This window comes from Diospyros lotus, chromosome 2 (assembly GCF_014633365.1).
Source record: "Diospyros lotus cultivar Yz01 chromosome 2, ASM1463336v1, whole genome shotgun sequence".
In the NCBI taxonomy this organism is placed as follows: Eukaryota; Viridiplantae; Streptophyta; class Magnoliopsida; order Ericales; family Ebenaceae; genus Diospyros; species Diospyros lotus.
The window spans coordinates 44,686,165-44,710,021 of record NC_068339.1 but is presented as its reverse complement, the minus strand read 5'-3'; the positions used below and the strand labels follow the sequence as shown (position 1 = coordinate 44,710,021).

At 36.8% G+C, this 23,857-nt stretch overlaps 1 protein-coding gene across 1 annotated transcript in view; it reads right to left on the bottom strand.

Moving 5' to 3' along the window:
* Positions 1–17,992, bottom strand: part of LOC127795066 (WD-40 repeat-containing protein MSI4-like) — a 37,559-nt gene extending 19,567 nt beyond the window's left edge. Inside the window, exons 1-9 of the mRNA XM_052326509.1 lie at positions 17,746–17,992; positions 17,316–17,379; positions 12,785–12,871; positions 12,631–12,693; positions 10,672–10,737; positions 10,492–10,566; positions 10,123–10,198; positions 3,578–3,800; positions 3,204–3,285 (exon numbers count right to left, since the gene is read on the bottom strand). Coding sequence (XP_052182469.1) covers positions 3,204–3,285; positions 3,578–3,800; positions 10,123–10,198; positions 10,492–10,566; positions 10,672–10,737; positions 12,631–12,693; positions 12,785–12,871; positions 17,316–17,379; positions 17,746–17,876 — 867 coding nt within the window. The 5' untranslated portion in view covers positions 17,877–17,992. The remainder of the gene's footprint in view (positions 1–3,203; positions 3,286–3,577; positions 3,801–10,122; positions 10,199–10,491; positions 10,567–10,671; positions 10,738–12,630; positions 12,694–12,784; positions 12,872–17,315; positions 17,380–17,745) is intronic.
* Positions 17,993–23,857: the final 5,865 nt, after the last annotated feature.

The following is a 23,857-nucleotide window of genomic DNA, read 5'->3' as shown; positions in this document are numbered from 1 at the left end:
ATCTTAGTAACTTTGAAGAAGATGCAGATTACACATTCTATAAACGTATATGTCCAAACGAAATAAAGCAAACATTCAAAAAGATGGAGAATGGTAAAGCAGTTGGACCAAATAATATCCTATTAGAGTCATGGAATTGAATGAGAGAAGAGGGCATTTTCCAACTAATAAAGTTATTTAATCTGATTCTTAAATAAAAACGGATCCCAAATGAGCGAAGGAAGAGCCCTTTGGTACCTATTTATAATAATAATAATAATGAAAGAGATGTTTGAAGTGGTGGAAATTATTAAGGAATTAAGCTAATGAGCCACAGTACGAAACTTTGGGCAAAAGTGATTGAATAAAGATTAAGAAGAGAAACCAATTATATGTCTATATATATATAAAGATGACTAATGGAAAGATATAAAGATATATATATATATAAAGATTTACATTTGGTTATTAAAGATTTAGAAAAAGCTATGACAAAGTTTATAGAATCTAGTGGGGGATCTTAGATTCCTTAGATACAGGTTAAGAAAAACATGTATCATGGAGCAGAAATACATGTTAGAAGATCCTGGAGATACTGATCCTTTTCCAATTAAAATTGGATGTAAATCAAGGATCTGCCCTAAACCTACCTTTTTTCTCTAACTAAATCCTTACCTATTTTCCATAATAATGGATGAACTAACTAAAATATTCAGACATGCTTGACTTGGTGTATGCTATTTGCAAAGGACATTGTCTTGGTGGATGAGACAAAAGAAAGCACAAATACTAAATTCAAGATATGGAGGAACATTTTAGAATGATTTAAGTTAAGCATGTTGAAAACCGAATATATGGAATGCAAATTTAGTAAAAATACAAATGTGGATGAGGCTATGGTGAAACATGAAAAGCAAGTAACCCCAAGAAAAAATCAGTTCAAATAGCCTAGATCAATCATCCAAAAATATGGGAGAGATTAATGAAGATGTTATGTTACCCATAGAATTAAAGAAGGATGGTTAAAATAGAGAACTTCATTCAGTGTTTTTTAATTAAGATTTTGTTAAAGTTAAAAGGAAAATTTTATAAAACTGTTGTAAGATCAAATTTGTTATACGGCACAAAATGGGGGCAATAAAGCACCAATGTGTGAAAAACATGAGTGTAACCAAGATGCAAATATCACTATGAATGCGTGTCCATAGAAGAAAAGATAAAATCACAAAAGAGGTTATTCACAATAAGATTGGAGTGGTTCCTATTGAAGATAAGATGTATGAGAAATGATTAAGATCGTTTAGCCATGTGAGAAAAGATTAATAGAGGCTCCTATGAGGAATGGACGGAATCCAACAAGTTTTTCACCAAAGAGGTTGAGGAAAACCAAAATAAGCTTGGTGTGAGACTCTTATATATGATATAAGTTACAAGGACTTTACAAAAAATAAGATCATAAATAGAAATAATTGGCAAGGTAGAATTCATGTAATTGAACCCCATGTAGTGGGATTAAGACTTGATGTGGTGTTCACAAATAGGCGAACAATGAAAAGAAAACTCTCCAAGATTTCTTCTCTCTCTCTCTCTCTCTTAGTGAACCTCCTTCTGTGATTTTTATTCTTTCTCTTCCCCCTCTCTCATTCTTCTTCTCTTCCATTTCTACTCCTTCCTCATCTCTTTCTTCTCCTCCAGTTGATTGCCGCTCATTTTCACATCAAATTTTCATATCAGAACCCAATTTACCCTCTCATAACCATCCATGATTCCAAAATTGATGCAAACTCTAGGGGCAAGAAAACAGTTGATAGGACAAAAAGAAGAAAGAGACAAAGAAAAATAAATCTTGAGAGAAAAGGGAAGAATAAGAAACAATGAGAGAGGAGAAGCGGAGAAGAATAAGGTACAAAGAGAGAAGAAAACTCAAAATCTTCCTATATTCAGTATCATCAAACATGAGTTTTTCTATTGATCATTCATCCATCTATATAGAAAAATAAATAGAATCCTACTAAAAATTAAATGTAGAATTCTGCTACAATAGTACTACAAAAAATAATGGAAAATAAAATATAAAATAAACGAATCCTAAGTTGTTTTAGGATCAAATATATTCTATTACTAATCCCTATCACCTAAACACCTTATCACCTATGCACCATTATTATATTACTAATCCAAAATATGAATTAAATACATTTAATATTATGGCTTCTCATATATTACCATCTAATCTCCCCTAATAAATAAAAAAATTGACAAAATAAAACCTAAATTTTAAAGCCATTCAAAGAGATTTTACAATAATAGCATCATGTACGACACCAACTAATCCAAACTTCCTTGATAAATAGAAAATATATGTCAATATAAAACGGATTTGAAAGGTAATCGTGACTTCCTTGATAAATAGAATATATATGTCGATATAAAAAACGGATTTGAAAGGCATTCATCAGATGAAGCTAACTGGAATTCGTAAATTGTACACAACCTTCCCTAGCTGTTTTCTTCAAAGAGACAGCTTCTACAACTCAAAACCATAAGCTTCCAGTCACAAAAGGAGCAAGCAGGCTTAGCATTGCTAGCAAAGCTTGCCCTCCATTTATGTGACTTTTCTCACTATTTCACTCTGCAATTCTGCATACACGTGAATTTTTACCGCCAAAACACAAAAAAAAGGAAAAAATCTTCATGAAATGTGGAAATGACTATTTAAAATTGCATAAGATAACCATTCAATATTCTAACAACAGTTATCAGCCAACACCAGAGACATCACTTTTGCACGCGCGCACTCCTCAGCATGGAACCTTTCAGAATAGAGGTAAAAAAAGCTCTATCCGAGCACTCCAACTTTATTGTACAACTCTTTCTTAATCAACCCCTCCATGCATACACGTGTATATCCATATAGAGAGATTGGGTGCAAGAGTTCATATGCATGCAGAACTTCAGAGTAAAATAGTAAAGAAAACAGATAAATAGAATAGATAATAATTTCCTCAGACTACATGTTATGCAAGCACCATGACTATAAGTTTCTAGTTACTCCTATAGGTTTATCAAAAGATGTATACAGCATCAAAGAAGACTAGTACCAAGACAAGTACTCAATTTATTAGAACAGACAGCCATTTGATGCACTCGAATGTAATTCATTTATATACATATATATATATATATACACTGTCAAACGTATAGAATGAAATTAAGATGAAAACCTTGACGACTGGACTAGAGCCCGTTCTTGCATCCCATAGTATAAGGCAAGAATCATCACCGACACTGCAGAACTCTTCAGCACTTCAACACAGAAAAGGCACAATGTCACAACAGTGCACTAACAGAGAATAGCATCTCACTGAATTTCAAGTTAAAGCAGAAAAAAGAATCAGCAAACAGGAAAAAGATTCTTTGCTTTCTTCTTAGAAATGACTAAACTACTTAATACAAGCAATTCCTAGCAAATTATTTAATATTGTAACAATAAAAATTTATTGGCATATCTAACCTCCAACTGTAGACCTTAAATGAGGTGATAATATCAGTGTCCCCTTATAATATTAGGGCATATGATTATAGTAGTGACAGCTACCTTGAAGGGCAAAACTGAACATCTTCAACAGTGTCCCCATGCCCTAGGTAAGTACCTCGAGGTCCAATAGTAGGGCTCTCTACAGGTTTATCATTACCCACACCAACCTTTGTGATGCTTTTGACGCCGGAAACACCAAATTGGGACTTCGAGGGTCCCGGATCTGCAGCCAAGCTAGAGATATGATCCTGAATGCTCCACAAAACCACCGACTTATCCTTCCCTGACATGAGGAAATTCCTGATTAGACATATATCCGAACCTAAAAGCAGGTAATTATCAACTTAAATCTTAGTGGAGACACCAAAGACAATCTACAAAGGGGATTACCACCCCTATCTAACACCCAAAGCCAAAAATAAGCTAAACTCTGTCCCCTCTGCCAAAAGACTACAAAAGTAAATAAAGAATATCCATATGGATCTTTCCTAGAAATAAAATTAGCACATCCAAAGTATAAGATAGGTCAAAGAATGCTCCTTCGGTATGGAGTGGGTGCCTCCAAGAGAAGCTGCCATGTAGACGGTCTTAAAAGTAACCCTATTCTTTCATGTATGTCAACGATATAGAATAAAACATAAGCAAGCAATATAAAGTAGATCAACAATTTCTAATATAGCTTTGTAGCTAACTTATATAACCCAAAAAATACCTACTTTTTCAAGTTGATGTCATATCAATTAGCATCAGACCAACTTTGTCCTCATAATAAATAGGGTTGAGCTTACAAAGTCCCATCGCAATCTAGCAAGAAAGTAGACAGCAACAGCAGTACTTTCACTACAAAACTTCAAACCAGGAAATATCCAAAGTAAACAGCACAAAAAACAAAGTATGAAGAGAGAAATAAACTTGCAAAAGGGCCAATGAAGCCCTCCTACTTTCAAATTAAGGGCCACATTAGCCCTCCTGTCAATTTGGCACAAACAGCCTTTAAACGGCCATTTGGGTTCTCCTTCTTTGGTAGCAGCACAGCAGTGGTGGCAGCAGCAACAATCCTTATCCAGCAGTGACTAATTCTTTGACGGTCATCCTCTTCTCCAACCATGGAGAAAACCAAAACTCTTGCTCTTGCCAGTTACCAATCACTAGCATGGGTCAATCCTCACAATTGGATTGACAAACCCATCATCACCATTTGCATCTCTGTCGCTACACACTCCTCTTCCTCGATCTCTACAAGCCTCACCAGCTCCAGCCATCTCTCCACCATCAAGTCCCACTGCACAACACTGCCTTGTCCAATCCTTGTGCACTATGCATCAGCATCTTCATCAGTCTCATCATTGTTGCTGGTTCTTCACCGTTGTCGCCGCTATACCTTGCAGATCTGTCATCTTCTCCATCAAAGGCCAAGCAACCTCTCCATCCATCCTACTCTAGCTCTATTTCTCATTAAATTTCAGCACTCCACAACATAATACCTCAAAAATTTTAGGAAAAAAAAGGGTGAAACTTTTACCCATTGGACAACAAGCCAATTGCATCAAAGAGGGAAAAGCTATATAAAGGCAGTAGAGACTCAAGACAAATGAGAATGCAGATTTGAACATTTTATCTAAAGTCTCAAAGCATGCAAGCTTACAAATCTACATCCTTATAAACTACAATTAGAGAGAGAGTACTCTTTATTGTAAATCTTTTCAATTCTCTGATTCTTTGAGAGAAGTTTTGTCTTTAGTTGAGTGCTTAATTGTAAAAGCTTCTCTTAGTGGTCCAATCACTTCTTAGCTTCTTTAAGCTGCAAATGGTTCCAGCTAAGCCCGCAAAAGCTGATTGTAAGGTTCCAGTTGATCCCGCAAAAGCTGAGTGTAACGATTCCAGCTGATCCCACAAAAGCTGTGTAATGCTTCCAGCTGATCCCGTAAAAGCTGTGTAACGGTTCCAGCTAACCCCACAAAAAGTAAATAGTAAGTTGTGAACATCCTTAACAAGGAGTTAAGGTGGTGGACATAGGTAGTTGGCCGACTTGGCTTTTATTTCTACAAGATTTTTTTAATTTTTGGGTGAGCTTAATTCAACCCCCCCCCCCCCCCCCCCCCCCAAAAAAAAAAAAAAAAAACGAAACAGCGGAAAAACTTAGAAACACCAAACAACCATTGGGTAAAACCTTGAATCGATCAAATTGTTGCTTCAATCTTGTGTAAATCCGATTTAGTTCATCTTAAAACCACAAATGGGAGGAAGGTTGGGAGAAAACCAGCCAAATTAAACCAAAAATGGCAAGAAATCAATAATTTGTACTATCATATCAAAATCTTATGTTCATTACAAATTTGATCCAAAATTGCTATGAATTAATCAATTGGACGGAAAGGGATGATCAACAAAGCTGGCAGAATGACATTGGTGGCAAACAAATCGATCTAAGGGTGGCGAAAGCAACTACCAAAGAAGAAAAAGGGTGCAGGTGCAATTTTCAAAAACCAGGGGTGAGGCTGGCACAATTTCAAAACGTTTCTAAACTTTGAAAGCTGATGCTTTCACCCCAAAATTTATGTTTTATTATACTTTTACCCAAATATATTTGAAGAAAATTACATTTTTGCCCCCAAATTTCATTCAAATGTTACCGAGAACAAGTTATTTTTTATTGCATATGTGACCACTTATTTAGCATTTAATGCATATTTGACTTCATGAAATTGCATATTCGCCCCAAATTGTTGGTGTGTTGACGAATGTGCTTAAAAGTTTTGTATTGAACATGCATACATGGCCATGTCATTATCAATGGGAGAATTGTGTTTTTACCTTGAACCATCATGTAGGTTCAATTGATAAATGAATCGGCATTTTTGCAACCCCTTAGTCATAAGACATGGATATTGAGGGCATCACTAAGTGCTTTCATCGTTTGTTGGCTATTCGACATACCAAGTAGTCCAAATACCTCCAAAGGAAATGAGAAGGTTCAAGAATAGGAGAAATGCCTGCTTATTTACTAATTGACTCACTTTAAGTGATACATGTGCTTTGTAACAATTATTTCTGTGAAAGTGCTTGATGTGTGTGATATGTATGGTGACATGAATAGTTTATTCTTAATATCCAGTACAAGTATATTCAATTCCAATTATTAGGTTCAATCCTAGAACCATGCACCATGTATGTTTCTATAAAATAAGGAGAATAAACTACAATAAATAGGGTACCCACGTATATGTGTATGTGTGTGTGTGTGTGTGTGTAAAAAAGAAAAAACCCCTCCCTTTATTTTAGAACAATAACATGCCTAAGAGAGCAGGGTGTTACTCACAAAGTCCAAAAACATCATTCCTGCATTGTTCTTTAGGCTATTCTAACCACCTAGACTCTTCTTAGACGAGTTTTTGCTTCCTGCAATTACAAAGAAATCAAAGACAAGCCCAACTCATGGCTGTAGCTATGGCTGCTGCAATCTTTGATTCATTGCACCCCAGATTTTATGCCTTCCACCACTGATTGCATGGGCACAACCCTTGTTAGCAATTCGCCGAATTATTCCGTATTTTTATCAAAAGTATTATACTTGCATATTTTTAAAATATTCGAATTAATTCGTGTATTTTAAATTTAAGAAGTATAAAACGCATATCAGCCGAATTTTTAAAAATTCGGCTGAATAATTAGTTGCCTGCTCATAAGGCCATGTGCAGCAAACTCTGATAGTAAGGTTTTTTTATTATTATTATGGCTAATGGCTCATGATGATTCTATTATTTAATACATTTATTATCAACACTAAAGAAATATGTCTCTTGGTTTCCCGTTCCCACTTTCCAATTCCACCCACATCTCCTTTAGTTTTTTTTAAATACTAATGAATATTATTATTCATTCATCTCATACATAACTTTCCTCTCTCTGTCATCGTTTTAACAATTCTTATTTTGTAACATCGGTGAAAATATAAAATTATTTTTTTGTGTTTAATGAGTTGTTTTCTTATTTATTAGGAATATGTTTGTGTGTGTATATATATATAATATGCCGAATTTTTATTGCGGAATTTATTCAATTGAAACGTATTAAACACGAATTAAGTCTTTGCCGAATATTTTCGAATGATGAATGTTTGATCGAATTTTTGACCGTATTTAAAATATATCAAACCGAATAATACTCGTACTTTTATCGTCCCGAATTTTTCCCGTTCGCCAAATTGCTAACAAGGGGCACAACCATCAAGAAGCCCATCCTCGCCACCTCAATCACCCTCTTTGCCATCTCCACCCTTGGAAGCTTCCACCTCACACCAATTGCCACTCCAAATTGGAGAAAATCTGCCACTATTGCCTCCTTTTTTTCCCTTGAAAGTAAGAGGTGACGATGACAACAAAGGAAAATGAGGAGAGAAAAGGCGAGGGAAATCGCCGTCATTGTCATCACCGATGGCATCACATTACTAGTGAAGGAGTGGAGACTGATGCTTGTGAAAGTGGGATAGGGGTGATGCTTATGCAGCAAGGTAGGCCCCTAGCTTATATTAGTCACGCTTTAGCTCCAAAGCACCTTGGACTGAGTGTTTATGATAAGGAATTACTAGCAGTATTGGGGGCAACAAATAAAAGGAGACACTACCTTGAAGGGGAACCCTTTCATAATCGAAACAAATCATGAAAGTCTACAATTTCTATCTCAAGGAAGGTTACATACACACTTGCAAAGGAAGGGGGTTTCAAAGTTAATTGGGCTAGATTACACTATTCTCTATTGTAAGGGAAATAAGAATGTAGTGGCAGATGCTCTATCCCAGAGGGAAAAAAAGTGCAACTATCAAGCTATAACCGTAGTGATGCCTGAGTGGGTTAAGGAGATAGCATGGAGTTATGATCAGATTGAATGGTTGAAGGATCTTATGACCCAACTAACTATGCATCCCACAGGAGCCCAGGTTACTCACTCTCCAATAGCTTAGTGAGATTCAATGGAAGGCTAGTGGTAGGAGATGATAAAGCCTTGAAGGACAGGATCCTAAAGACACTACATTGCTCCCTATTGGGTGGTCATTCAAGAATAAGGGCTACATATCATAAGGTGGGACAATTGTTTTCTAGCCGAAACAACAACAACAACAACAAAAAAGATGTGGTGAAGTTTGTGCTTTCTTATCCAACCTGCCAACGTTGTAAACATGAGCAAGTGGCTTATCTAGGCCTATTGCAACCACTAGCTATTCCTGAGTAGGCATGGGAGGAAATTTCCATGAATTTTATTGAGAGACTACCCAAATCCAAAGGGAAGGACGTAATACTAGTAGTGGTGGATCAACTAACTAAGTTGGCACACTTTATCAGCCTCACACACCTTTTTTCAGCTCAGGAAATGGCAAGGACATTCTTAGAGTCAGTGGTAAGACTTTATGGGGTGCCTAAATCTATTGTGTTTAACAAGGATAAAATCTTTACTAGCAATTTTTGGCAGGAATTGTTTAATTTAGGAGTGGGGTTGCATATATCGACTGCCTATCATCCGCAAATAAGTGGCCAAACTGAGAGGGTCAACCAATGCCTCGAAGCATATTTGAGGTGGTTGTCTTTAGCACAATGGTGGTATAATTCCAATTTCCACAGTGCCATTAAAAAAAAGCCCCTTCAAAGCAATGTTTGGTTACTGGCCTCCCCTATTGCCAACAATATCTAGTTCCACAACCTCCATAACTATTGTGGAATAATATTTGCAACAGAGGCAAGAGATGCTAACTATACTGAAGAAGGAATTGTCCACAGCACAGAACAAGATGAAGCAGAAAGCAAATAGACGGAGGACTGACAGGTCTTTCAATGTGGGTGACAAGGTTTACCTTAAGGTGAAAAGATTCCTACAGCCACACCTGGCTCCAAACTCAGCCCTAAGTACTTTAGCCCCTATCCCATAGAATCAAAAGTGGAGAAGGTGGCTTATAAGTTGCAATTGCCAACGGGGATCAACACTCACCCCGTGTTCCATGTTTCATTACTGAAGAAATCTATTAAACCTAATGCCCCTACTAACCAAAACCTACCAACTGTGGGCGAAGATCTAGAAGAAGCTCTTAAGCCTCGGGCCATTCTAGATAAAAGGGTGATCTACCACGGTGCAGCCCTCTTGACCCAGATGTTGGTACAATGGTCACACATGCAACCAGACCATACAACTAGGGAGTAGCTCCCAAAACTGCTAAAGCAATTCCCAAGAGCTATTAGCCTACTCTAAATTCTTGAGGACAAGAATTGTTTTTAAGGGGAGAGGAATCTCACAATCCAAGGGCAATTCTGAAATTTGTGGTCGATAAGGCATTAGCCAACTATATTAGTTAGTTGTTGCATTGTCAATTGTGCCCCTTGGTTAGGTTGTTAGCCAAAAGGAAGAGCCTATATAAGGCTAAGATGTATGATGATGGAATTCATGTGAGTAATAACAGAATTCTCTCTCTCTCTCTCTCAAATTCTCCCTTCTTTCAAATTCTCCCTCCAAACCTCTCACCTCTCTCTCGGATATTCTAGAATTCCCGACTTGTTCGACTCTCATTTTAGAGACTTGACATCTAAAAGCAATAAAATAATGAAATATGAAATTCTTACCACCAGAGAGCACGAAAGGTTCAATTGGGCACATTGCAAGAGCAAATTCTGCATTGTCCTGATGCCCGGTCAGTATCTGCAAGATAGTTCAAGCATATAAAATAATCCAACAGTCCATTTAAAGATGCAATGCTAGCAAAGAAAAAAGTCAAGAAATGTTCTAGAATATCAAAATAAGTTTCAAATGTCCTAAGATTCAAAAGTAAATGAGAAAACACAAAGCTAGTGAGCAGACAGTACCTGCACATGATTCAGTTAAAATGTTACAAGGATAACAAAAGGAACAAAGTAATGAAAGCAAAATCAATGGGTAGCTGAAGACAATATAAATCAAAGAATCCAAATCTACAGTTCTTTAACAAGACAGACCAAGTCTGGACGAGAATCTTGAGCTCCCAAAACAGCATGACGATTAGGTTGAGCCTCAACATCCCAAATGAGAACCTACTTGAAAGAATAGAAAATTTCAACAACATACAGCTTCACTGGCTTTATAAATTTCAAAATAGAGGGAAAAGATAAAACAGATAAGCATAATAACAGCCATACATCTGGACTGTCGGTGTGTGTCGCCACTATCTTGCTACTCTGTGGGAGCTCTCTGATCCGATTGACCTGCAGATACATCAAACTCAGGTCTTGTACAAATGAAAGGGAAGTTCTATCAGTAAGATATCATTTCATACAGTAATTTTCCAGTTTGGGTGACACAAATCAAAAAATATAAATAAAAACAAACCAACAGACAATCAGCAAAAAAACAACAGCTCACCCAAACAACAACAACCAACAGACAATCAACTATTATAAGAACATCCATGAATTTTAAAAATAAACCGTCAGGAGTTCACCCTAAAGAACATACTTTATAATGTCAAGCCAAAAAGACAAAAACAGCTCATTAATAAATCTGGATACTGCAACCCGTGAAGAATGGTCTGTCAGTTGCCATCACTACTACTGAAAAGGGATAATACAAAATGCCATGTAGGTGACATTCCCACAAATACTCAGCTTGGCAAGCAATATAATATGAGAAAGAAACATAATTTTTTTCCAATATGTTTAATGATTATTCTTGAACACTAGCGCCTTAGAGAGCATAGCTACCAGAATAATTTTCCTCCCCTTTCATGCTCGAACAAAACATATGCTGAAACTGAAAATCAGCCACATAGCTCAACCAAAGAGAGTTTTCTACTTCTCTCATAACACAAGACAAATCGAGCTACTTGCCACTTGTGTGCCAAATCAAAACATGAATGATAAAGACACTGATTCAAAGCAAAAAACATTAAAAATCTGTGACTGACCAATATAATAGATCTGAACATTATTTACTCAAAAATGAAAAGAAAAATCTGTGACTGAACAGGGCTTTTTGAACAATTAAGAACATAGCATGAACCCTAAATTACAAATAGTTGTGCAACTCAAATATTAAAATGAATCCCAGTAGCATCACCAACTATTTTGAATCAGCATCATTAATCTTCTAACACTTTACCCAGTACACTTTCCCTCTAGGTTTAACCGTAGAAATAAATTAATGAATGAGAAACACAAGAAATTCAATCAAAATATATAAAAACTAATAAAATCGCAGTATAGTATATCAGTTTCAAAAAACCATTGCCATTACTCAAACAGACAAAAGAGGCTTTTCGTAAAATAATTTAGACTGGAGCTTGAACCTTAAAACAGACACAATGTGCAACTCAAATATCAGCTTTGGACAATAACATGCCAAGTAAAACCATGAATTACAAACACTCTAATCTCGAGCAAGACATCAGAAACTGCATGAAAATCACAATATAATATACCAGTTTTAAACAATAAATTATTGAACGTAATCTGTAAGAGCAAGATTTAATATAAAAATATACATGTAGCATGAACCTTAAAGAAACACATAATCATGTAGCTCAAAGTTGCAAGAAATAACATAGCATCACCCAACTGTTTTGGATCAGTAACATGAATCTTCTAAAACTTTAAATGAGCATGTAAACCAAAATCAATCAGTATAAAAGCAGTTGGAACCCAAAAAAAAAAAAAGGAAAAATGATTAACAGAGACAATCAGTACAAAGTACAAACCATGCCAATCAATCTCAATAATCCCAATCCCTAATTTAAGCTATCATAATCCCACAGAAAATTTTGAGACTGCCAATCAATATCTGTCAACACACCCCCTTACCAAATGTGAAAATATCTCGTACTCCCCACTGGCCCAAGATTGTCAGGAAACTCACAACCCTGAGGTTAGGTATCCTTACCCCTGAGTCAGGATGTTACTCTTTACATTTGAGATGCAAAGATGAGTGTATAAGTCTTCTGGACTCTATAATGCATAAGATGTATTACTTACAGAAGGATCTAAAATTACATCCCACTTAGAACTGAATCCAAGCATTCAACTAATCTATTTCACAATCCAAGAACAAACAAAATGGAACGAGTACACCAAAATAAAATTAACATTTTGAAAAGTTACAAGTACCTCTCCAGGATGAATGATTGTTTTGAACTTCTTTACAAAAGGAGAGCGTGCCTCTTCATTGAACTGAAAGGCCAAATACAACAAGGTTTAATCAATAGGGAATAATCAAATCATAACAACTGAAAGGCCAAATATGCATACAATAATGCATAACCTGAGATATGTGCTCTGCAGCAGCAACCCTGGGCTTCACAACTTCACAGTTTGCTATAACTAGTGTGTTTGGAACACTGCCATCAGTCTACCAGGAGAAGATGGGGGAAGGACAACATAAGTTAGGATATGAGGTAATAAGATCATAAAAATGGATTCTACAGCCAATGTAAACAAGCACAAACAAGTAAAAAAATCAACCATCCATGCAGGATAACAGACAAAACTTGCTTCCCCACTAGCTAGCCAAGTCCCTGATCTCTAATCGTCATTACTCTTTAAAACTTGAAAGTTTGTGTCACGACCCTAGGGTTTGAATAGGAATTTTGGAGGAATTTGAAGAAGAAGAAGAAGAAGAAAACAGAACAGAAAGAGGGAGAAGTTGAGAAGGAAAGGAAGGTTTAGACGGACAGAGAGGAAGAGATAAGAAAGAGGGAGAGAAAACAGAATGATTCATTCAATTAATCGATAGCCCTTATTCTCCATTCAACAGCCTATTTATAGGCTGTGCAGTTATTACCCAACAAACCAACTAACAACTCAAGTACCACTACACACTAAGCAAAATACAAACAAGAAACAATTACAATTAATGCCCTTGGAGTCATAACATTTCCCCCCTCCTTGAGAAAGTTCTTGTCCCCAATAACTTGCAGCTGATGACCATGTTCTTCATAGGGGGTGTCAACGGTTCAGATTGGTCCAGTTCTATAAGAATCCAGTAACCAAACTATTTTTAACAATTCCGAAAAAATAAGAACCATAACCAAACCATTACATATATAAAACCAAACCATGACCAATCCGTCACACTGGACCGGTTTCGATTCTAATTAACATTTAGCTTCTAAACATTTTCGCAAAATATAAAATTACAAACAAATTTACTAATTAAATTAAACCCATAACTTCATTAATGATTCAAGTCTTGAAGTAAAAGTAGAACAAAATAATTCATAGACTACCTCATCAAATGAGATTACATCGACCATTTAGTATAGCAATAGCGCATAAAAGTCTAGAAATGAAAGAGTTTGTGAATCTCGCTAGTTTCCTAGGAAGTGATACTATTTATGCGTATGTGTGTATATATATATATCCAAAAAACTATAATATATATATAAGTATAATATCGGTTCCAATTCGGTTCGAACCACGGTTTGAAAAAAAAAAAAAAAACCAATAACCAAACCAAATATATCGGTTCTTAATTTTTTAGAACCAGAATCTAACCATTGAACCAATCCAAAAGACACGGTTCGATCCGGTTTGATCCGGTTCACCGGTTTTCAGATATTTTTTTACACCCCTCTTCATCCAATTCCAACCTTCACAATCTGATTTCTTCTTTGCCTTTTCTTGTTCTTTTCTCTTACTCGCTTTGGCCTTTTTTTCTTTCTCCTTCTTGGCTTTATTTGATGAATGAGAAAGGAAACAGCATCTCTTTGTTCAGCAGGTATTTCAAGCTCTCTTTAAGTACCTCTTTTATTTTCCTCTACTAAAATCAACACCAACTCCTTTGCATCTTCAAGGCTAAAAAATATCCAACAATATCATCAGTTGTGATTTCCTTGGTAGAGACTAAAAGACCAACAAAATCTTTTGCCACACGTTGACATTCTTTAATTGCTTCTTCCTCCTCCTCGTTGGCTCTATTCTGTAGATCCTCAAACTTTGTATTGTCATCAGGTATTGGAGTACCCCTTTTTCCAAGAGAAACTGACTTGAATTCTTCAAAATCCAAAGTTGATGTGATCATATCCTTTCTCGAGTTCACAACATCTTTTACTTCATCATCTTCCTTAGAGATATCATCAATCGGAGTATCTTTTACTTCTTGAATTTCTCATCCATTCTAGAAAGTTCATCAACTTCCTGCTACAAACGGGAGGTAGCCATAGAAATACCTTTATTCTGTTGGTTGCTCTTAAGATAACTTTTAGGTGGCAGCCCATACTTTTTGTAAATAGCTTCTAGCACCCACTCTTGCATCCTAGCCCTCTCCACTACTTGTAAATAGCTTATAGCACCCACTCTCGCATCCTAGCCCTCTCCACTACTTGTTGTATCGTGGCAGGACACGTCATTTTCACAATAGGCCTCGGCGTATCGTTAAGACTATTAATGAATCTTGATACAAAATAAAACTCATTCAGGGTCGGATGAGATTTGAGCAACACTGCTTTCAATTCCTCAAACCTGACATTATAATCCCTTACAGAGCCTTCTTGCTTTAGATTATTGAATTCTTCATTGCACCTCTCATCTCCGACCTAATGTAATGCTAACTCATCCTCTGTCTACAAATTGGAAGCATTAGGTATGCTGAGAGCTGACTCCGTGGATCTAGAGTTTCCAATGCTTGCTCAAATTGGTCCTATAGTGGATCTAGAGCTTTCCTTTATTTCTGAAAGCTGAAATTTCTGTGAAAATAGAATCAACAAGTCGTCCAACTTCCATTTGAGGGTAGCGAATTGATTTCTTGTTTCAGCCCATTCCTTCTTGAGTGATTTCTCCCCTGACAGTGCACTTCCAAGCAGTCCTTCAACCATCTCCATAGTTCGATTCTTAAGAATTCACCTCTTAACAACTTCTTAACTAGCTTCTAAGGATCCCTTCGGAAATCAAAATTGGTTTCAGTAAACCTAATCCACCTCCTTAGCGACTTCAAGTTCTGCCAACCTAATTCGACCTCAAACAGAATCCGCCAAAATTTGGGTTTTATTTGCCTTCAACTTCAAGTTATACTCTGCCTACGACTTCTAATAATCGATCACCTTTCCAGTAAACCTAATATGCCTCCTTAGCAGCTTCAAGTTCTACCAATCTAATTCCACATCAAACGGAATCCGTTGAAATCTAGGTCAAAAACGAATTGCTCAATTCAGTCGTACTACTACTTGGCCCCAAATGCCCCACTGATCGAAATTGTTGCCGACCAACAACCTCTCGACTTCTACCTTCAAGTCGCGCCTACATGTTCGCCATCACCCTCTCCTCAACCAAGGATCATTTTGCGTTTCAATCTTTGGATTTCACAACAAATCACTAAAAATTAACACTCAAACTAGAGAAGTCGAAAGCCCAAGACTTCTCATTAACCTCTTATGACCTAATCGATCCTGGGTCAGTCTTGCTCAGTCACACACCTTCAAATCTGAGCCGAGAATTAGTGAAATTAACCGTCGCAAAACTACCTCCTGCTTCGCCTTCAAGATTCAACCGAGAGTTGCTTGCCCGTGCTCACCTACCCAAGCCGTGACCCATTTGAAATCATCAGAATCTTGAATCCGCCGAGATTGCCTGAAATCACTTCTCAACTGATTCCCATTTGCTAGCCTGTTAACGTTCGAAAGTCGCTGCTCAAGCCAAGCTTTGATCCACTTCCATGAAGGGGTGGCACCACCGGCTCTGATGTCGCTCCTTGAGTTTGCCTGGATTGTTAGAATCGCTGCTTCAAATCCCGTAACTAATTGCCAAGGATTGCCAGAATCATCGCCGATGATTGTTGGAACTCACATGGCCTTGCGTTGCTACGTAGAACGCTAGAGTTAATTGCTAAGAGAATTTGTAGGAATCATGGCCAAGAATTGCACCAAGAACTATTGGGACTTACTCCGCAAAGAAGCATCGGAAATAAGCCGAAAATGAATTTTGCCTTAATTCTTACAGCAATAATTGTTGTAATCACAGCCGATGATTGATTGACTCTAATAGCAATTGTCACAACCCTGGGGTTTGAATAGGAATTTTGGAGGAATTTGAAGAAGAACAACAACAACAAAATGGGGAAGAAAACATAATAGAAAGAAGGAGAAGTTGAGAAGGAAAGGACGGGTTTAGACAGACAGAAAGGAAGAGATAAGAGTGAGAGAGAAAACAGAATGGTTCATTCAATTAATCAATAGCCCCTATTCTCCATTCAACAGCCTATCTATAGGCTGTGCAGTTTTTACCCCAACTAACAAACTAACAACTCAAGTACAACTACACACTGAGAAAAATATAAACAAGAAACAATTACAACTAATGCCCTTGGGGTCATGACAGTTTGGCAAACATGCAGATTTAATAACAATTCCAGTTTTTCACCACTGCACTTATTGGTAATGCTTTTAAAGAATGCTTCTGAACCCAATGAGACTAGTGACACAGTTATTTTTCATGTTTAATCTATCCAACAGATAACGTCGATAGGATTTAGCACCTGTTGCACCAAAGATGCCACAAAAATGATAACGCAAACTTGATAAAACCCTAGAAGGCATTATGGACTATTATATCAAGACAGTGTAACATACTTCTAACGTCAATATAATGCATAAGAAATATTCAATTCCGATGGCAGATCAAACTCCGCTACCAAAATTTGAGTGTATACAGCCGGAAGCTATTGAAGGCTCAAGCACAAGCGCAACTTCAACCCCGTATTTTCCTCAGGAAGTACCATAGGAATACAATGTACTTATCAAGGAATTCCAAGTGATAGCAAAATGCATGGCAAAGCAGAGTGCCGAAGACGGTGATCCTACCTGTTCTGAAAGGTAGAGCCGCTGGCGATTCTTGTACGTCGCGGTCTCTATCAGCGGCCCCCATCTATGGTCACCAAGAACAAAATCAAAATTAAAATGAGCCGGGCGCTAATCGAGTTAGGGCTACAAATCGTTCGCATCCTACATATATCTCAGCGAAAGCATCACAGCCAACAGATTAATAATGCACTAGTTGCAGAAAGTGATAAACACGAAAACAGATACAAATTCCATGGCGAGAGAAATAGCAACACCAAATTTCTCAAAAGGTGAAGAGGTTAGGGTTTTGCTCGCATGAAATACAACAGAATGCAGGGAAACGAAAAAGAGAAGGAGAGATTTCTTGAGAAATCAAACTCCCTTGTAATCGAGGGTTGGGGTTTCTCGCGTTTTTTAGGAAATGAAGACAGGGATTTTTCAGGGAACGGACCGGCAAGAGAGAGAAGGCCAAACGAGGTTGTGGTTGGCCAACCAGTCGTAGAGAATGGGGACCAGCGATTTCCACTGTGTGTAGCGCTCGTCGACCGTCGGTTGCGCTGCTCTTCCCCCTTCCTCCTTCATCTCTCACTCTCTCTCACTCTCTCTCTCTCTCTCAGTTTTCCCGCCTCTTTCGATGTCTCGCTGTTGGAAGCTTTCAAGTCCCCGCAAGCAAAGATGGCACCCACACTCACAAGTCGCGTCCTCACCCGTGCCCCCTCGTGTAATGACACTCGGGTTGGATTGGGTAAATTACGCGACACATTACTAAATTTTGGTATATTTTTTATTTTGATTATTAAATTTTAATTTTTTACGATGTAATTATAAAAGTTTAAAAAATTTTACAATATAATCATATATAAGATTTTTCAGTCACTCTATAGTCAGAATGGGTGCCGCGGAACTGATGTGACAAACAATAAAAATATTCTTTAACACATGGGTCATTCTGATTAATTATCATTGCACAATAATTTTTAGTGAAATTCTATCTGTAGCCCGTGAAATTGCTCTTCACAGCTCATATCATTCAAAATTCCCCACTAATTTTAAAATTCCCAGTTTAACCCCACAACCCACTATCTCCTTCAATCACCTTCGACCCTGCCTCACCTTTCTCTTTCTCTCCCACACCATATACACACAAACACATACGTATATATATACACACGAGCGGCAATCATGGCTGCTGACCTACCGCCATTTCCCCCCCCCACACACATACACTCTCACTCTCTCTCTGTACAATGGCCGCGAGCCGTAGCAGATAGAAGAGAGAGAATGGGTTGACTGTCATGGCCGACCCTTACACACACATATATATATACACACAGAGCATGGTTGCAGCCATGGAACCTAGCCCTGTACACACTCACACACACCTATATATATATATATATATTTATATACACACTCACACACACAAAGCATGGTCGCACCCATCAGAAACCTTCGCACCTCTTGGCACCTCACGGTGTGGGGGTTTGAGAATCCTCCGCACCCCGAGGTACGGAGGTTTCTGAAACCTCCGTCCCGACCTCTCCCCACCCCAACGACAATGGCAGCATTGCCAGGGTCAGCCACGATGCCGCCATCATCGCCCCAAGTCGGGGAACGCTGGGTTCCCCGACTGCTGCCATGGCTAGGTTCCATGGTCGCGGCCATGCGTATGTGTGTGTGTAAGTCGGCCATGGCCGACCCTCTCTCTTTCTCTCTCTGTGCGACGGCCACCAGGTGGGTCGACTTCCATGGCCGCGACCATGGAATCGTATGTGTGTGTGTGGGGGGGGGTCGGTCATGGCAGCCGACCCACTATCTCTTCTCTCTGCTATAGTTGTGAGGCTAAAATGGGAATTTTAAAATTAGGGAAGCATTTTGCATGGTGTGGGCTGTGAAGAGCAATTTCACAGGCTGCATATAGAAATTTTATAATTTGTATTGTTTGCTATATCAACGCCACGTCACTCACTCTGACTATAGAATGATCGAAAAATCTTATATATGACCACATTACAAAAATTTTTAAACTTCTATAATCACATTGCAAATAATTAAATTTTAGTAACAAAAATGAAAATACACACCAAAATTTAGTGATATTTGGTCTGATTTACCCCGGGATATTACTTGACATGATTATAAGATATTCGGGATATGATATCCCTTCGATAAGGATCATGTTATAGGTATATTTTAGACTACATAATGTATCACAAATAACGAAAATATTTTTCGTGTCTCGTCACTTCACCTCACCGCGGCTTATCGCCTCACCACCTCACTCAGTCTCACTGCTTTGAGTGATGGAAATTTTAGTATCATTGTGTAGTTCAAGATGTATATAATGATATACCAATAGTATTTTTCCTTTGGTAATATCGTTTCCTCTCACCCAAATTTATATTTGTATCCTTATACTTTTATATATTTTTATATAGTTATTTTTTTTTTTTGTTGGTTACTTTAATTATACCTCAAAATTTATATTTTTTAATTAATTTAACCCCTACACTTTAATATTTTTTTGTTTAACAACTCAAATTTGTCGTTATTTTGATCACACTCATGTGCCTGCATTATCGAATCAATTTAATTATTGTACTTTAATTTTTTTTGGGTAATAAATCGAACTTTTTGTTGTTTCATTTACATCCATATATTTATATTATCAAGACAATTTAAACCCTATACTTTGATATATAAAAACGTAGGTACTAGTGTTAAGTTGACTTGAAAAGGTAGATGCAATGATATTATCAAAATAACAAAAAGTTTGGATAACTATTAAGAGAAACTTAAAAGTATTAAGACAAAAATATATATTTGGCCTTTATTTCTCTCTTTCCTATGTTTTTGCATATTGATCCCATAAGATGAAATTGTGAGAGAGATAAAATATAAAAGATGTCGAGAAAGATAATTGAGTTGGGATAAATCTCTTAATTTATAGTTTAATTAATGACTACTTAATTTTTTTTCATTTGATTGATTTAATCTGGAGATCAATTATCATTTTCTAACCCTATGACCATTCAATTTTCATAACATTAACGTTAACGATCCACACATGATTTTACATTTTCTAATGTTCAATTACTATGTTACACAGAAATGGGAAATGTGGAAACGGTATTTTTCAAAAAAGTTAGAAAACGAAAACGCGAGATAAACTGTAATTTTAAAAAATATAGGAGTGTATGTGAAATTAATATATAATTTATATACTATAAATAATGTTAAGTTATAATTTTGCAAACCCTAGATTTGCTTTTCTCTGCCTTGAGAAAAACCTACGCCGCTTGCTGTCAATGGCCGATTGTCGCCGCTTCCTCCGTCTGCCACCATTGCCGACTCACCGCCTTTCTTGCCGTCAATGCGTTTGTTACCCTCGCCCTCGTTGTCGATCTCACCTTTCTCGTAGTCGATCTCTGCCATCATTGCTGCCTCTCTCACCATTGATGAGTCTCTTGCCCTCCCCATCGCATTCGTCTTGCCTCTCTCACAGTTGACTCGTCTCTGCCACCGTCGTTCGTTTCTCTCTCAATTGACGAGTCTCTTGCCCTCACCATTGCGTTCGATCTCGCATCTTTCACAGTCGAAGCGTTTTTGCCACCGTCGCTCATCTCTTACCCTTGTCGCCGCCCACCGCCGTACACCATATCTCACATAGACCGTCGACGCACACTCTATATCTCGCCTCGACACGCTCACCGCCGCCTCGTCTCTTGGTGATCATTGTCTTCCTTGCTACAAGTGACCGATCGTGGTCACTGAAAACGCGTTTCCCACATTTCCTGTAAATTGCGAAACTGCCACCAAAATGTTTCGCAATTTATAGAAATGGCCCGAAGGCCGTTTTGGGCTGTCTTCGTATTTCCGAAACGGGAAACGGTTCGGAAATGTCGAACCGATTTGGAGGCGCCGTTTCCATGCTTCATAGTTTAATTATAAGCACGTATAGTATAGTACATCAGCTTTGTCGAGTTTTTATTTTTTGTAATTATGCCATATTTATTTTTATAAGAGTTGAAGTAAATTACCCTAACTGCTTATGAAGGTTACAGTTAGGGTGATTGCAGGTAATTGCAATCAGTACCTTTTATGTTCTAAAAGTAGCAAGAAAATACTTTTATGTTAGTATTGGAATTACTGTTATTACGTAGTCCCCTTAGATATGGCAAATGGATAGGTTGGGCCGGGCCGGCTCGCCTCCCGCTTGACTTGCCTATTTGGTGGGCTGGGCCCAATTTAGCCCGTGAGAGAGCCGGGCCGGGGTAATGGAAACTGGGGCCCGGCACGGCCCTATGGTCTTTAATAAATGGGGTGGGCTGGGTGGAGCTTGTCGGGCCGGCCTTTGGGGCTGGCTATCTGGGCCAACCCGTGGGCCATTTATTTTTAATTTTTTAAATTTTGTTCTCAAATGCAACATATATTTTTTAAAATATGTTTATAATTTTTATGTTTGTATTACAAACATAATGTTTATTGTAAACAATGTTTTTTTCTGTAAACATAATTATAATTTTTATGTTTAAAATATGTTTATAATTACTAATTACAAATATATTTTTTATTTATTTTTTATTTTTGATGGGTCGAACCGGGCCATTTGGTGGGCCGGCACACGGGCCATTTTGATGGGCCGAGCCATGGGCTACAAATCAATGGCCTGGCACGGCCCATATTATTCTCGTCAAGTCGGCCCGTTTGCTATAGTATTGGGCGAGGTGAGATGTGAGGCGGGCCGGCCCATTTGCCATCTCTAGATCCCTTGCTGCTTGTACCCTCGATTTTTGTAAAGGAAATAAATCGTAAGTGAAGGTTTTGCCTAATTGTGCATGACAAAAAATTGAATTTATGACCTACTAATACGAATTCCAACTTATCGTGACCCAATTACTTAATCTATACCAGAGGCAATTTTTATGTTAGTTTTGACATTATGTAGGATGACAAATGATAATTTTGCCCTAGTAATAAAAAATAATTTATGATTTTAGAAAAAAATAAAAAATAACTGATGGTGGTAAATTGCTACCATCGCCTATGTTATTGATTGTTAGCTTGGGTTTTGTGTTGCAATTATGAATATATTTGTTGTTACACAACAAAATGTGTAGGTTAAATTAATTAAAAATATAGATTTATAAGTGTAATCGAAATAATGAAAAATTCGTGTTATCACGTGAAAATATGTCAAATTGTAGGAGTTAAATTGACTACAAAATGCAAATACAACGATATAATTAAAATAAAAAAAATTAAGTACTCATATGAAAAAAACATAAAAGTATAATAACAACTTAAGAATATACGAGGTCTAGGTCAATAGTTGTTTTTGTGGCCATTTAATAATATAAATAAATATACAAATTTATTTAAATTTTACATATTTTTTATTTTTTGAGATGCAAAATCATTAATTAAATTTTTGTATTAAAGTTTGGAAAGTAAATAATCTTCAATTAACAATATAAACAAGAGAAAAATATTTGAAAATGTATGAGTTGAATAAGTAATAAACGTTGAGAGTATACAACCAAGTCCTTAAATAAAATAGTCATTAATTTACTTTTTTTTCTTTAATATACATATCAGCGCGGATTCCTTATATAAACTTTGTGTCGTCTAAATAATTGTTTTATCAAATTGTTGTGTTAAATTAATAGCACATCTTGCATTTTTTTTTCTCGTTGCATTACTAATTTATACATCACCATTCATTATCTAACTTTGAAAAATTATATGTGGACTTGGAAAATCTGAAGGCCTTGTCGTTTAAATAACACCTCATTATTTATTACATAATATTAAAAAATAGTTTAGAAGCTTCGTCGTCTAAACAATATCTCATTATTTATTGCCAAACTAATCCTATATTCCAATTTAGTTTCATTCAATTTGTTTTAAATTTATTAACAAATCCATTAGTTGTGTCTAATAAAGTAGGTCAAAGTTCAATATAAATCAAGAGAAATAAGCCCAAATAATAAAGCTCGAGAGACCTTTAAGACATAATAGTCCCTAGGAGATTTTTTCAAATGCGACTCCTAAATACTCTTGAGAGACTTTATTAAGTTAAAAAACATGTCAACTCACACTCGATGTGTTCGTCTTAAAATTCAAATGAGGCAATCTCTAGAGACGAGGGTGCTATTCTAACTACCAATTTCACTATATGAGTCAATATAAATAGAAAATAATTATTATAATTGAGGTATACTCATAATATTCTAATTACACATATATTGTTATTGCACTCTTACTCAAAGATAGAGATTAAGTTAAGCATTTGCGAGCTCGTGCAATAGACACTTTGCACAATTAATTGCTTCATTTTTTGCAAATATCTTGAATACTAAAATCTCAAAACAGATACTTTATAGTAACTACAATTTTATTATTGTATTTAGACAACAATACATTCAAATATAACTTTACAATATATTAAAGAAAATTTCATCTAATATGAATAATCATCATTTTCAATATTATACACAGTATATGGTGACATGACATACCTCCTTGAAATTGATTCCAACTTCCCAAATTGAGATGAGCTT